The 17,446-nt window shown below is 31.8% G+C and overlaps 1 protein-coding gene across 5 annotated transcripts in view; it reads left to right on the top strand.

The window, feature by feature from the left end:
* LOC106136553 (fasciclin-3) overlaps window positions 1-17,174 on the top strand; it is a 129,129-nt gene extending 111,955 nt beyond the window's left edge. Inside the window, exons 7-14 of one of the 5 annotated variants that reach the window (XM_060953041.1) lie at window positions 424-615; window positions 2,140-2,327; window positions 2,768-2,909; window positions 4,661-4,774; window positions 11,102-11,141; window positions 12,381-12,428; window positions 13,274-13,406; window positions 14,788-17,174. In XM_060953041.1, coding sequence (XP_060809024.1) covers window positions 424-615; window positions 2,140-2,327; window positions 2,768-2,909; window positions 4,661-4,774; window positions 11,102-11,141; window positions 12,381-12,428; window positions 13,274-13,406; window positions 14,788-14,925 — 995 coding nt within the window. In that variant the 3' untranslated portion in view covers window positions 14,926-17,174. Of the gene's footprint in view, window positions 1-423; window positions 616-2,139; window positions 2,328-2,767; window positions 2,910-4,660; window positions 4,775-6,394; window positions 10,079-11,101; window positions 11,142-12,380; window positions 12,429-13,270; window positions 13,407-14,787 lie in introns of those variants that run through there. The other 4 variants (XM_060953040.1, XM_060953043.1, XM_060953042.1 and 1 more) reach the window with 4 other exon arrangements.
* Window positions 17,175-17,446: the final 272 nt, after the last annotated feature.

Here is a 17,446-nt window from a genome sequence, read left to right as displayed (position 1 = left end):
ATGTAAATAATAAATATATGTTCAAGATTTGCCAAAATCTATTTCAAATAAGTATATCTAAATGCCGTGTGGTTCCCGGCACCAATATAAAAAAGAATAGGACCACTCCATCTCTTTCCCATGGATGTCGTAAAAGGCGACTAAAGGATAGGCTTACAAACTTGAGATTCTTTTTTTTAGGCGATAGGCTAGCAACTTGTCACTATTCGAATCTCAAGTCTATCTTAAAGCCAAATAGCTGAACGTGGCCTATCAGTCCGCTCAGGACTGTTGACTCTGTCTACCCCGCAAGGGATATAGACGTGACAATATGTATGTATGTATGTATGTAAATAATAAATATATGTTCAAGATTTGCCAAAAGCTATTGCAAATAAGTAGATATATCTAAATAATTTAATGTGATCCTCATTTTCTTCCCAGACGACAAAGAACTGCAAGAAGGTCTATACAAACCTGAAGTCACGAGTTCCCCAGGGAGCGACTTGCAGACCGTCTCACAGAACATCAGCAGGGTGGTCACGGCGGACGACAACAACGTGGTCCTGACCTGCCGGGCGGAGCACGAGGCGTTACAGCAAGTCAGAGAGGCGAAGAGGCAGATTATTGTACACTGTATGTATATTACTACTAGAGGCCGCTCGCGACTTTGTCCGCATGGAAACCCTATCAATCCCGCGAGAACTCTGGGATAAAAAGTAGCCTATGTGTTATTCTGGGTCTTCAGCTACCTACATACCAAATTTCATGGTAATCGGTTCAGTAGTTTTTGCGTGAAAGAGTAACAAACATCCATACAAACTTTCGCCTTTATAATAGTAGTAGGATATCTTTTCTCTTATACAGGGTGACAATTAAAACAACTGCATCCTTTAAACGTAGACTATACCCATGCTTCTGAGCCGTTTGAGCCTAGTTTTATTTAAATTAAACGTCATCATTTTCACATTTCAAAAACCCTCAAAAATTACGTCACAAGCTTTATTGAAGAGCAATACTACAAAAAGAAATTAAAACTAAACATGTAAATAAATGTCTGAAAAATTAATTATTTTTCTAGTATCCAAGTAAAGTACAGAGTTGTCGAGATCGCTCAGCTGCTATAATTGTGTCGTTGACCTCTGAATCTTACGCGTCGCTTTTCTCCACCGGCCGGGGTGATATTACGTATTTAGAATCGTGGATTTTAATACTTTTATTTTTTTTCGTACTTTCTGAAATACGAACCGATATTTTTCTTTTAACGCTTTTAAATATCCTTTAGATGAGTACACTTAACAGTTAAATTTATGCAGTTGAATTAAAAGTCACCCTGTATAGAGCGTGTCTTGAAGAGGACATGTTGGAATTTGAATAAAAACTGTAACAAAAGAGAAAAATTGAATTTGATAAGAATTTTCAAAGCGTACAATACGTGTGTAACTTTGTGAGTAATAGGCAAGAATTGAAAACAAAATGTAGGTAGACATATTATTTAAAAAAATGTTAAGATATCATGTTGCTTCTTAATTTCATCAGTGACCAGAGCGTATTGCGTCATCTTGGCTGTTCAACCGTTTTGTGACAGATTTTAGAGTCTGAAGGTGGATTAGATTGAGTAGAGTCTGAAGGTGGATTAGATTGAGTTACTCGTTAAAACTTCTTTCTTCTTTCTATGCTGACGATCAGGTTATACTAGCGCATAAGAGGTGACAATATGTATGTATAAAGCTTTGAAAAAGTTATTAAAGAAAATGCTGCAGTGAAGTTTGTTACCGCTTCTTCTGCACTGGCGCTTTGGAAGCGGCAGTAAACTTAGTTTTAAGTAATTTCTTTGACGTCAACCAATGTTGTGAAACCAAAAGATATGACAATTTATTAAGTGATATTTGAACTGCCCATAATTACGAATAAAAATTTTGAATGTTTTAAAATAGAATGAACGTGATTAAAACCTACAAGTAGAGATAAATCCATATTAATTTGTAACTTTTCTTTGAAATTGATTTGAAAAGAACTTCGATCTTATTAATGCCAAAATACACCAATATCAGGTGTATTTCACTTAATAGGAGGCCACAACCACAGTGAAATTATGTACCATTTAGTTAAAGAAATAAATATATTTTAATTTTGATCATACTCGACTATTGTTCCCAGACGCGCCAAAACGTCTCGAATCCAACACGATCACGATATTCGGACTGAAGTTGGGCGCCGAGGGCCGCCTCAACGTGACCGTGCGCGCCAACCCGCCGCCGCGCGCCGAGTGGAACGTGGGCTCCCAGACTATCTCGCCCGCCGAGAGCTCGGCCGGCGCCGTCACGGCTATACAGCCGGTGCATTTGGTGAGTTCGACAATTTTCCATCTTTTTTCCGAAGAGAGTATTGTAAAACCATGGAAAATCAAAGCAATGTAGTGGCTTTTTATGGATTGTGGAACGTGGGCTCCCAGACTATCTCGCCCGCCGAGAGCTCGGCCGGCGCTGTTACGGCTATGCAGCCTGTGTTTATATTTATATATATATACGGGACAAATTACACAGATTGAGTTAGCCTCGAAGTAAGTTCGAGACTTGTGTTACGAGATACTAACTCAACGATACTATATTTTTATAATAAATACTTATATAGATAAACATCCAAGACCCGGGACAATCAGAGAAAGTTCTTTTCTCATCATGCCTGGCCGGGATTCGAACCCGGGACCTCCGGTGTCACAGACAAGCGTACTACCGCTGCGCCACAGAGGCCGTCAATTTATTTGACAAACTATAATTCCCAACAGGGCGGCGGCTACTACAACGTCACTCTCCTGTTATCCCACATCGAAAAAGAGGACGTGGACCGCAAGTACTACCTGCGGGTGTCCAACGAGCTCGGATACGAGGAGTTCACGGTGCTCATCAGCACCCTTGACGAGCCCACTGGTGAGGACTGATGATGACTTATACATATTACGTCTTCATCCAATAAGTAATCACTTGGATATTTGTATTGATTTATGATTTAGATAGCATTCATATCGGGTCAGGTCATCAGGTCAGGTCTATATCCCTTGCGGGGTAGACAGAGCCAACAGTCTTGAAAAGACTGAATGGCCACGTTCAGCTGTGCTAGGCCTTGTGGTTCCCGGCGCCACAATATTTAAAAAAATAGGACCACTCCATCTCTTTCCCATGGATTTGGTCGGCTCGGTCTACCCCGCAAGGGATATAGACGTGATTGTTTGTATGTTCACTGACCGACTGCCAATCAACGCATAGCACAAACCGCTGGGTTTTGAGGTTTTAAATTTGCCATGTGGTTCAAAGTGGTCTAGCGGGGCGGGCAACGGCAAAACGTTCAGTTCTAAAATCTATTAAACCTTAGAAAAAATCATAAGTATATTAAAAAAAAATTATAATTTTAAAAAAAGAAAAGGTGAAGAAAGATAAAAAATATTATTTGTCATCCTAACTATGCTTATCCGAAACATTTATTAAAAAGAAGAATTATTTGATTAAAAAAATCACTTTCTGTTAAAAATAAATTCAACATGAGATAGTTTCATCTTAATTAACAAAAAAATTAATTATACTTATACAAATAAGTATTTCTATTAATTGTAAAAAAAAATATTCTAAAAATCTACTTACCAGTTTTTTTTTTGGAAGTATGTTTCGAACTTTTTTGCTTACAATTTACTTTCACATTTTGTTAAATTCACTTACTTATAATTAATGTTTTGACAGCGCGCAAAGCATTCACTTCATTCTTGGTTATCGATATTTATGGTAAGAATTAAATTTAGGAGTTTTTTTGTATGCGCATAAAGATTTTGCAGTAATAATTAAATATTTTTGGCATGAAAATTTAATTATTCGGCATGTGTATTAAAAAATGTTTATCGCGTAAATGGATTTTAGTTTTGTAATAATTATTATTTAGATTTTTTTTAAATTTATGTTATATTAATATTTATTGTAATGAATGAAATTGTATTTCGTATCATTTTCCGCCAATTACATAGTTGTGATCGGTCATTCTCATTTGTTTATGTTTGCGCCTTTTGGCCCTGACATTAAAAGCTGTAGTTTTAATTGTAATTTTTCAGGATATTCTACATTTATTTATAAACTATTTTACATGCATTTTTGTCATTATTATGAGTTATAAAATTAGAAATTAAAAGACGTTTAGTTTTTGTTGTAAATTGAAGCATTTTCGAAGCATGATTTTTAAATTGTTAAGGCATGTTTTATATAAAAAGAGATTTTTTATTTAATATTTTTCTTGTCCTTTTTATTCAAATCGTCAAAATCGAGTTTTAATAAAATGATATGGACCAAGGTTCTAGACTTTAAAGTGCATGTTAGCTATGTCAATGAGTAGGTTATTACTTTATCAGATATAATTCAACAGTAGGTATAGTTTTTATAGGATTTTTAAAATGTACTTTTTAGAGACAAAAAAAATTGTAATTTCAGAATTAAAATAAAAAATTATGGATAAAAAATCGGTTAGATCCGGTATTTTTTTAAATTTTTCATTCACTAAATTGATGATTAAATCATTCAAGTTGTTCAAAATGTTGACGTCAAAAAGCGATACCTTAAATCCTATTTTTCTTTTTTTTTTCTAAAAACTTTCACTTTGAAAAAAAAACAAATATGAAATGAACCCTTTATCTATCCCCCAGGAGTGGAGCTGGAAGCTGGTGCGATAGTGGGCATCGTGATCGCTGTGCTTCTCCTGCTCATCGCTATAACCCTCATCGTTTTCGCTAAAGCCACCGATAGATGGTGCTTTGCCGGTAAGTTTTATTAATTATTAATTGATTATAAAAAAAATATCCAAATATTGGCGTGTATATTCAAAACCTTTTGGCCACATTAATGATTATTATTATACCTATCAGAAATTTTGTAAACTTACAAAAAATTTCACAAAAATGTTTTTTTTATACTTATTGCATTTTACGATCATGCTTTATCAACATGCTTTATTTCCCTTTTAGGCATGCCTACTCCCATCCTATTGAATTTATAAAACATATATGTTTTTATTAACTGTATTTTTCTGACAGGCTCACGGGCTGTGGGTCGATAGGTAACATTTCAAAATAATAAAAAAATAGAACACCACAGTGAGGCTTACACATTTTTTTTTAAAAGCCTTTAAATAAAATATCGTATTCATGTTTGGCTGGCGTAGTTATAGATAAAATATGGCAGTGTTTTTTTTTTAAATTGTCTTTGCTTGTGTATGTGTAGTTTTTAAAATTGTTATTTATATTTGTACTGTTTTTTTGTGATTTTCCCGCATAACATTTTATTAAGCGATCAAGAAGAATTAAAATGACAAAATTAAAAAAAAAATTGCATGAATTTATTAACTTTTATCATCGCATGTCGATATTTTCTTCCTATCCTCTAAAAATCTTTTTTCATATTTTATTCTAAAAATAGCATGGTGCATCACCTTTCATTCATTGTGCATGATTAAAACAGATTTGTTTTTTAAATATAAATATAACAATTTATATTTTTACCATTTTATAACTAATAATATTTTTCCTAGAATTCTGGATAAAATTAGTATTTTGGTGGTGGAATTAACATTGTTTTTTTTTCTTTTTAGCGTTCATATATATTCTTTTTTTAATTGAAAAATCAATTCCAAAAAGATTTTTAACATTTTCTCTTCTAATTAATTCGGGAAATATATATAAAATAAAAAAATAGGTTTATAAAATTATTTATCAATTAATTAGGTAATTCTTATGCCTTTTGAGTGAACATTACTCAGGCTATAAGTGTTTTTTATTTTATCTCTTTTTATGTTTTGGTGATGGTTAACTAATAATAAATACTTATAATAAATAAATATTGTAGTCGTTTATACTTATCATATGAACTTCAACATAAAATTTATGTTAATCTCAAAAGAATATAATTTTAAATGATAAACATATATTTGCATTGCAAACGATTTAATTTTTTATTAAAAATCAATTTATTAATTGTAACTTTTCGAGATAAAAATAAATATGATAAAATTTCCTAACCACTGTACTAATGTTTTTTTAAAGTTTTCTAAAATATAAAATTTGATTTCTCACATGTGCACTTACAATATCTAAAATTTAAAACATTTCGAACATAATTTTATAAATTCATAAAATTGTATAAACTCATTGAAATGCAAAAAATGGAACATCTGCACGGCTTCGTATTGAGTTCAAAATCTTAAACTGGCTACTTACTTACTTAAAAAAAAAATTTGTAGAAAAACACAAAATAAAATTAACACACATTAACGCACCAACGAAACTAACTAACGCGCTTACAAACGCACCAGAAAATAACGCACAGACAGCAACGTAACAAATAACGGGTTGACATAAACTTGATCGCTTAATATCGTTATGCAGGGCGTTCGCATCACACGGATATCCCGGACGGGGCGGACTCGGAGGCTCCCCTCCCCTCCCACGACGACATCAAGGGCTCCGAGAACCCCTCCCATGACCACGGGGAGTACATCAGCAATGGCGACACGAAGCACCCGGAGAAAAAGCCGGACACGGCCGTGTAAATTTGTAAGTCGACTCCGGACCTCTCCTCTGATTTGATATAAGACTCGGGTAAGATCGTGGCGCAAGTACCGACTTGCGATGAATTTTTTTTCAATGACATTATCCACCGGGATATTGTCTTTAAAAACAAAATCATCGATGAAATTGGTTAATTTCGAAAGTGAAAATTTTTGAACGAAACAAATTGAACTTTTGCATCTTTTTTATTTTGTTTGCATTGTCCTTTTTGTAAAATGTAAAATTACATCTACAGAAACGTGAATTTGCAAAAATTACTTTGAAAATGACCGATTTCTTATTTAAGTAGTGAATTCGAACTGCGTCACAACTTATAAAATTTTCGGTAACTTTGAATTTTGTGGAGTAATTACAAAGCGCTATACATAATTCATTAGCGGCTTCAAATCAATTAATCGACTTTTGTAAAAACGTTTACTCGGTAGTTTTATATCTTGTTGAAGTTAAAGAGTTTTTGAATTTACTGTCACTCTTAATACTTTTTTGTTATTAAGCACTTATTGTAATGTTGAAATTTTAGTTTCAATATCTTGGTATTTAAAGAATAACTTAAAAAAATCAACAACGCGACTGTTGAAATAAATGAGTCAAATGAAAAGAGCTACTTAATACATTTCTATGTTGGTCTAGTTTAAAATAAATGTGAATGGAACTAAGCCGTGTGGTTCCCGGCACAAATAGAAAAATAGACAAGGACCACTCCTTCTCTTTTCCATGTATGTCGTAAAAGGCTTCTAAGGGACATGCTTTAAACTTGGGATTCTTCTTAGTCGATGAGCTAGCAACCTGTCACTATTTGAATCTCAATTTTATCATTAAGCCTAACAGCCGAACGTGGCCCATCTGTCTTTTCAAGATTGTTGGCTTTGTCGACCCCGCGAGGGATAAAGACGTGACTATATGTATGTATAAAACTATAAGTATATTAACATAGAATTTTATTAATTGACTCATACACATTTGTGTGTTTTCTTAGACATTTATTTGAAGCTAGATGATTTGTACATTTTAGGTATGAACTTATGAACATTTAAAAAGAGTGACAGTTTTAATTTTAAACATTTTGTAACTTAAATTTGTTCACAACTTTGAAATGGAATAAAGATGGGGAGCAGTAGATAGGGATAGAGAGAATGGAACATTGACGTATTTTTTTCTTAATTTTGCTTATATTTTCTGTGCCAGATTTATTGAAGGCGATATTTAAATGTCTATTGATAAGTTCTTTTTTTAAAATAGATTTATCGAAATTATATAAGCACATCGGATTTAGATAAATTGAAATTTTTGACGAGTTTCCTTAATAATGTTGTCCAGATATTTAGAATTTTAGAATTATATTAAGAATACCATTTCAACAGCTTGGTTATTGTGACTGTATATCTTATTAATTTAAGTTGTATTATTAATTTTATAAAATATTTGTAACTACTTAAAATCAATTTCATGAATGTATTACCTACATATTACTTATTAAAAATAAACATTAATCGTTATTTAAAATAAAATTTTAACTCGTTTTCTACTGCTAATGTCACCAACATTTCATTTTAACAACTCATGTAAATAATCTGCAGTATAAAAACAAGTGGAAATATTTGTATAAGAATCTCATTAAGTTTAAAACAACGAATTCCCAACGTGTAATATTAATATTAAATCGAATTTGTAATAAATACCTTATATTTAAATATTATCATTCAAGTATTACGCCACGACTGACATGCAAATATTTACGAATAACTAATGAACATCAATCAACATGGATTAATATAATGTTTAATGAAGGAATGAATATAACATCGAAAATACTTGACAATGGCAAATGTTGTGGTTTATACTTGTTTGATAAAATTCTAAATATCAAGAAGTATAGATGAATGATGAATTCGATAATGAGTTGTCTAATGTTAATAATAAGTACATCACATTCAATTGCCAGTCGGAACAAGTGACGTCAATAAGTGATATCTTGTATCCAATTTTGAAAATAAATCTATTCTATTCTAACAATCCATCTGGTATATACAACTTTATTCTGGCAATTCAGTTACTACGTCCACAATTCGGATTTTGATGCGCAGTCTTGCCCTCACTAACGTCCAGTGATGAGTTAGTAAAAAATCCAAAGGAACTCCCTTACATTGACGTCTTTGATTCCGTTCGATAAAAAAATCACCATATATAAATAACTTTCTTGATAGTTTTAATGACAGATTTCCAATAATAATATTGAAAATTCTACAATAATCGTAATAAGTACGTATTCTTACTTAGATAGCATACTACACTCAATATTAGGTATATATCGTTAAAAAAGGGATATTTTGCAAATCGTAGAAATTCTAGGAGACGAGACAATTTAAATTTTTTGATCAAATTTGATTAATTTCACTTAATTATTCCTTTTGAATAAACGTTGAAACATTTCTTATTATACTATATAATATAGTCTATTATATTATTTTAAGGTATAACTATTTCCTCATTTCGCTGTGCATTTATCTACAACTTGCATTTTATATAATGTTTAATTATATACACTTTGAGATTATTAAGAAAATCGATGTCATATTTTTTTTTTCAATATACCTTGAAATATTTACCTTTTAATTGTATTTTGATATTAACTGTTGTCACAATACTATAATTATGTTTATACATTTTGATAACCGCTTAATCCTTTTTAAATCTCACATGTATTTTAGTTATTTTAGTAATTATTGTGTTCGAACCACCATTTTGTACGTTTACTATATTTTTGTATATACAATGCTTCGAATTAAGTTTTTATATAGTAATACTAAGATTCAAAACTCTTTTAAATACTTAAGATTTTTTTGTATTTAAAACTATAAAGATGAAATAGAAAAATGGCTTTTTGAAAACTTTTATTTTTGTAAAAAACAAAAATAGTCGTAATTTTAGTTGTTTAAGTCACCATTGTGATTTTTTTAGTATTTTAGGTACATTTTTAGTAATTATTTTTGTACCAATTTAGTTCTATTTTTGTACGTTTAGCAACACTGAACAGTCAATTAATGATAAAAATGACTTGAGAAACACTGCCATAAGCACGCCAAAACAATGCTTCTAAAATTAGCTCAATGTTACAGTTTTTATTGACACTATAAAATTTGTCGGAACAAAAACGTTTTTCACTTATATTTTAATTTTTTTTTATTATTATCATACTTTTATACATTCACCAAGTTTAAAAGAAAAGTGTTTAAAAAAAAACAAAATCTATAAAACATGATAAATTGATGTGTGTGACAATGAGACTATTATACATTCTTAAAAAAAAACTAATTGAATTATTCAAACTCTAACTTGATAAAAATACGCATGCGTAGTGATTATAATAAAAATGTTAGTTCTGACAAGTTTTGTACGATTCATTCTTCAATTTGAAACGTTTTTTATATCGATCGATATCTATAACTGCGTCGTTTAAGCTATGTTGATACGATATGAATATAAAGTATTTATTAAATAAGATTAGTTTGTTTCATTTCACAAAGACATACAAAATATTATATATATATATATATACTAATAGACTATTATATATTTATACTAATAGAAAATTAAGAACAGTAATAATAAATGAATAAAGTATCAATAATTTAAATCCTGTTGATACTTATACAATTTTTTTTAAAGCTTTCATGACGAAAATGTTGGGCCTAGTCTGATATGTCCTAATCCATATCAAAAAAATACCTATATTTTAACTTGAAAATGCAGACAGTTATAAGGCTTCGCTGTGTGTGAAAAAAAAATATTATACAAATAATCAGTAAAATTCTACCCCATTTTTATCGCGCCAAAATCTATCCCTGTCCCTTTTCACGTGATAATAAAAAGTGAAACAGCGATAGTTTATTGCGCGATTAAATCTACGTCGCGCGTGCAATGCGACAGGGGCTGAGATGTTAGCGCGAGTTTTACTCAACGCGTCGATAAAGTAAACGCGGGTTTGTATGGAGTTGCATTAGTGCCATCGCGTTACCACTAGATGGCGCTGATTAACATAAAAATTCGCGTTTACTTTATCGACGCGTTTGATCGAGGAAAACTTGCACTCACCCCTCTCGTCCTAGAGAATTGTGGCGGAGGATGCAATTGAGACCGCGCAATGATATGAGAGACATACAAACCTGAGGGAATAAAAAAATAATGTTACATACACACATACTTCACATAATCACGTCTATATCCCATGCGGGGTAGACAGAGCCAGCAGTTTTGAAAGACTGATAGGCCACGTTCAGCTGTTAGATAAGAATTGAGATTCAAATGGTGACAGGTTGCTTGGCCATCGCCTAAAAGAAGAATCCCAAGTTTATAAGCCTATCACTTAATCGCCTTTTACGACATCCATGGGAATCACACAGAGTGGTCCTATTCTCTTTTTTATTAGTGCCGGAAACCACACGGTACAAAAATTAATGTTGTAATATAATATAGTTATGGTTTTCATTATTTCTTGTCGCTCGTCATGTTATACATATTTTACAGGAAGCAGAGGCAGAGACAACACCAAAAGTTCGGGAGAATCGTATGTATATTATTTTATTTTTTTGTGATTACAATAATTAATATGACTTACATTAAATTACTTATACATGTATATTTTAATTTAATAGTTTATAATTTGCAAATTGAATATAATTAATAATCCCGCCGGCCTTTCAAACTGTCTGATAACAATTTTGATATTTGTAAATAATATGCATTGTTTAAACTATTTAAAAAAAAAACTGTCAAAACGTCAACATAATTTGAAGTTATTTTAGGATTGACAAATCTGATAGGCGGTGACTTGATGCGTTACCGTGGTTGAGGAAGTCACTTTCCGTAGCTGTAGGCGACACGCGCGACGCCGTTTTTATCGCGCGATAAACTATAGCCAGTGGCGTAACTATACCATTCGTGGCCCGTGGCAAATTCATCGGATAGGTACGTTCTAAAACTGGGTTACAACCCTTTTTTTTTACAAAAGCTTTGAATTTTTAATATTTTTTTTACTTGTGTAGGAAACTGAGTAGGTAACAAAAATAAATCAAAGACTAAAACTTTTTTTTACTAAACATGTATGATAAATAAGAAATGTTGGGAGTTGGGATTCTCCTCTGACCGGGGGCCCGTGGCATTTTGCCGACTTGCCACTCTGTAGTTACGCCACTGACTATAGCCTTCCCTTTTCACGGCATAATGAAAAGCGAAATAGCTATAGTTCTTCCCCGCACACTTGTGACGCGTCAACACGGCCTAAGGGCAAAAACACATAACCGCGATGCGCCGCGCCGCTAAAATCGGCGGTTTGCGTTGTGGTGTTGCGGCGTCGCGAAAAAGAGCATTTTATTGTCGTACGGTAGGATAACCAGTTCCTCGTGATTTTTTTATACATACATACATAAAATCACGCCTCTTTCCCGGAGGGGTAGGCAGAGACTACCTCTTTCCACTTGCCACGATCCCTGCATAGTGCCTTTGCTTCATCCACATTCATAACTCTTTTCATGCAAGCTCGGCGGTTTCGGGTACTTTAATAATTAATAATTATTAAAGATTTTTTAGTGTGGATTATTTATTACAATTATATTATTAATAATATATTTGAATATAACATATATATTAAGTTTGATTATACAATCTATTAATTATTAAAACGTCATATCGCTGGAACTAGCGCCACGCTGCGGCGGTGCTGCTACTGTTGATTCGCGGTTATGTGTTTAGGCCCTAACTTATCGGATAACACGAACGGCTCTGTAAATAACTGCTATTTTTCAAGGACGCCCGCTGGGGATGTGCTTTTGACGGGCGTGGCGCTTCCCGTAACGTATGTTAATCTATATCTTTGCTTTCGTAGTTTATCTTATTGCTTTGTGCTTGTTCGCTGACAGTTCTCGAACGATGATGTTGGTTGATTGATATAAAAAAAAATGTGGGAATACATTTTTTTTTAATTTTATTTTTTTAATTTGTGCGTGAAAATTGGCTGACGCGAAACTGTTGTATGTTATTTTATGTACCTACAATCGTGCCATATCCGTCATCGTCGGGAGATTGGATAATTCTCAATAATCTTTCGACATTTTTTTTTTATATTCAATGAAATTATTTACTCGATATCATTTCAATTAATGACATTTGCTTTGAATTTTATTATAAAATGAATTTATAAGCGAATCATCGCATTGTGATAAGTTCCCTCAAATTATCTCATTTTTATACGAGTAATTGAGAATGGTTACATTTTAAGATACTAACCAATGCTTCTTACTAAAATGTTAAATTCATTGCATTTATTTTACACATTCTTAAAAATATAGACATACACTTACCATTATTTAACAAATTTTTTTTCTAACACGTATTCTTGTATATATTTTTGTTTCTTTGTAAATATTTTCACTATATATGCGACAGAATCAAAGGGATACCTCCTTTATATTTATTGATTTTATTCCAAATATAAAATATTTTTAATTATTTGCGCTTGTATATTTTTTTTTTTGGCCACTATAAATGCAACATAATGAAAGGGATACCTTCTTTATATTTATTGATTTCATTCCAAATATAAAATATTTTTAATTATTTGCGCTTGTACATTTTTTTTTTTTTTTGCTTAAAATAAATTGTCGTTGATTTTAAATAAAACAACGAACACTGCGTCAGTAGCGACACGGAGAGCGCGGTGGGCGGTCGCGAGCGCTCGCGGCTGGCGGGGCTGGGCGCGCGCGTGCGAGCAGTGCTGCCGCGCGCCCGAGACAAGGTACAGGCCGCGGGGGCCACCGCCGACACCGACGACAAGGTTCGTACATACATACATATCACACCTTTAGAATTATAGAGACCTTATCCAAAAAAAAAGTAGTTTTAGGTAAACAGCGAAAACCGAAACCGATCTCAAACCGAACGCACATTGGGTGATGGGCATGAAAGAGACCGAAATATACGCGTAGCTCCTCTCACGCGAAAATAGGCCTTTGTTTTAATAAAAGTTGGTGGGTATGGTCGTTTTAAGTCATTCATTCTATGACTGAAAGTCAAAATCACAAAATTTTGGATTAGGTCTCTATAATTCTAAAGGTGCGATGGTCACGTCTATGTCCCTTGCATTCCCGTAACGCTGAAGACCGCAACAAATGGAGGCGCATCGCTGGGGCTGCATTATCCAAAAAATACGCATCGTCATAAAACCACGACCACTCTGTCAAGAGTGAACGACTGAGGAGGATGTCCCTTGCGGGGTAGACAGAGGCAACGGTCTTGAAAAGATTGAGTGGCAACTTTCAGCTGTTTGGCTTAATGATAGAATTGAGATTCGAATAGTGACACGTTGCTAGCCCATCGTCTAAAAGAAGAAACCCAAGTTTTTAAGCCTATCCTTTAGTCGCCTTTTACAACATCCATCATCATCCATCATATTATATATTAGATTAACCTCCTGGCGTTAGTTCGAGTTGGACTCACTTCTTCGAAAGATAAAGTCTTATTTCTTTTGTTGAAAAATAAAAGTAATTTTCGTCTTTATATATTTTATCATTTTTAAAGATGTCACCGGCTTAAATTGAAAAATGCCGTTAATTTCCCTTATGGAAATTCGAGAAAATTTCTCTTTGTGCGTCCCAGATCCACGTAATAAACCTATACACCAAATCTGTATATCCAGTGGTTTTCAAAATTAAAATATCTACCCTCTAAATACCTCTTGCATAGGCATGAGTATCGTTTATGAACAAATTAGGGACGTCCTGGCAAAATGTCAGGTCAAGAGTACCTGAAACCGCCGAGCTTGCATGAAGAGAGTTATGAATGTGGATGACGCGAATTATGCAGAGATTGTGATAAATGAAAGGGTGTAGCCTTCGTGTACTCCTCCGGGAAAAACTCGTGATTTTATGTATGTATAAAGTTGACCTGGACGAATGTAAAAAGAAGGAATTAAATATTCCTTTTGTTAAATTTGAAAGAGTAAAGTTGAAAGGAATTATATCCCGAAGATGGACCACAAGTTTAAAACAATTAAGATGTGGATGTATAAAAATATACATTATTACATAAATATATTAAAATTCATAAACGTACTCATTATATCCTCTTTGTCATTCACTTTGAGTTTGTTCCTTCGCTAGGAAGGGGCTTGCCTTAAGAGTTTATTATTTATTAAATATTATTATCTCTCATTCCAGCCACTATCGGAAGAGAAGAAAAGCGTAGTTTACGCGGAATTGGCTCTGGCAGACCAGCCCCCCTCCGAGAAGCCCCCACCACCTTCAACTGAATACGCGGAAATTGTGTACAAGGATCAAAAGGAGGTTAAAGAATAGACTATTCTTTTTTACTTTTTAATATTCCTTGTCGACTGGGTTGCCATTTTAAAGGGCAGTTACCATATAACATCTTGTATCGTTGAAAGAAACGATTTACTTTTATTTTATTTACTATGGACGTTGGAAGGAATACAGGAAAAATATTATAAATATTAAATTAATGCAGATATTGAATTATGATATTGGATTGGAATTCTTTGATATTTTGTCCTTATATACATTTTTTTATTTCTAGTATAAATATAGCTATTGCTGCCTTTTACAGGTTTAAAATAACATTTATTTTTTATATTGAAATAAATAAAAGACACGTTTAAAAGTAAAATATCAATTTTTATAATAAATATATTAGCAGCGTTTTACTTGTTCAAAGACAATCAAAGTTAATAAATTGAATGTGTATTTTATACAATTCACTACTTGGTAAAATACACTTCTCACTTATTTTAATTAAAGCCATTACTACCATATTTACATTTCGTGGTTTCATAAAATTTTAAGGTGTTACATATATTTCTACCATGGAACTGAAATTTCTACCATTATTTATATATGTTTAACTTAATGAATTTCATCACAAATTTGACTTTATCCACCGAACGAGTTAAATTATTTCTACAAACATATTAAATGTATTAATTATAAGTCGAATTTGATGTTGTAGTGCTTAGATGTGTTTTATATATTTATAAGAATAAAAAATCAAAATCCTCAAATTAGATTCAAAAGATTTTGTTACACGGTAAGATATTTGAACTTAAATTAGCCGTTTTTATGAAATTAAATACTTTTTAAAAAAATACAGTAATGATTTACCAAATCATATTGTAATCCGTAATCTCATTTTATAAGTAGATAATTTTAATATTTGCGTGCTTTCAATGATATTTTATTATTTATCATTTTAATCAGGGTACCATTGGAGGCTTTAAATGTTATTTATTAATTATTAAATCATACAATAAGTAACTGTCTTTCATAGTTTTGCAAATGAAGTCTTTATTTTAATCTGTTTCTTATAGAGAGGTATGTCTTATATTATTATGTCCTAATATATTTACAATTCTATATGGATACACAGTTTAATAACCTCTTTGCATTTAAATTGTAAAATATATTAAAGAACTTTTTTGGACTCGAAAAAACAAGCTCTTTAATATACATAAATGTAAAAAAGCTCTTTAATTTTTATATATATCTATAAATAAAGTTTAAAAGCTTGTTTATTTATACATTTATATTTGTAACTGAATATCTTATTCTCATATTTTTTAAGGTACAAAATACGTATTACATATTTTTTTATTTTGTATATTTTTTTAAGTTCCGTCCAATAAGTTTAGATTTTATTATTTAATTGTTTTTCAATATAATATTAAGTGGCTAAATTTAATTGTAAAATAGTATTAAGAATATGTGAGCAATGTACAAATGTCGCTTTTTTTAATAGCGATTTTTAAATATTACTAAAAATCAAATTATATCAATAGCCTTTAAAATAAATGTACGGGATAACAACGATATAAAAAATAGTTTCCATTTTACAAAATATTGTTTTTATCTTTTTGATTAAATAACAAAAGAAAGTCTTAATATACTCCCAAAAACTGACAGACATGTCGAAGTATTTGTATGATATCGCTCGCTTTTGATACATTTATAGTTTTAATGATTTTATGTAAAAACTGATCTTTACATTATGGTGCTTTTGAATAGCGCACATTCTTAACTATTTATTTAATTTTAATGTTATACAAAATAATTAGCTGAAATGAGTATTTAGATATTTACATATTGCGTGAGCTGGCTGCTAGTTTTTGATTTAATCGTTGAAAATAAGATAAATTATTTTTTTCTTACATAAAATTCCTCACTATTAAATTAATCCGCATATTTGGAGCATTTATTATCTTCTACGTCTGTATTTCGACTTTTAATAATTTTCCATCTCAATATTTGGTTTATTGACTTTATGACTTTGTAATTTTTTTAATTGCTGCATGTATTTAGCAGAAACAAAACCACACTCTATATTCAAATTTTGACTATGTAACTTTGTACTGACGTTTTCAAGATTATGTATTGTTATTTATAAAACCAATCACTTACTTATCAAATGTGTATTTCTATATGTATACGTTTAAATCAAAAACTTTAAGGTAATTTGATATTTTGTGTGTAAGGACGCTTAAGGTAGTACTTAATGCCTTGTAGGTATTTTATATGGAAATAAATGTGTCATTTTATTAGTTTATTTTATTTCAATCGCTCGTAGCAAACCTTTTAAAGAAATTGAGCTTTAGAAAAATCTGTTTCAACTTGAGTTCCAATGGGAATATCCGGAAATACTCTTTCACCCTTGACCTATATGTCCAATTTAAAGTTTCTAGACTCAGTTTGGGTTGTGTGTAGTCTCTTTAGCTATTAGGCAAACAGTCACTTAAAAATAAAAGTGTAAATAGGGTATTTCAAAAGCTGCGGACTCCGACCCAGAAGCACTGGTGGAACTGGGAATACG

The sequence above is a fragment of the Amyelois transitella genome, chromosome 30 (assembly GCF_032362555.1).
Source record: "Amyelois transitella isolate CPQ chromosome 30, ilAmyTran1.1, whole genome shotgun sequence".
Lineage (NCBI taxonomy): Eukaryota > Metazoa > Arthropoda > Insecta > Lepidoptera > Pyralidae > Amyelois > Amyelois transitella.
The sequence above is the reverse complement of the archived record's forward strand: the minus strand, read 5'-3'. Positions and strand labels throughout refer to the sequence as shown.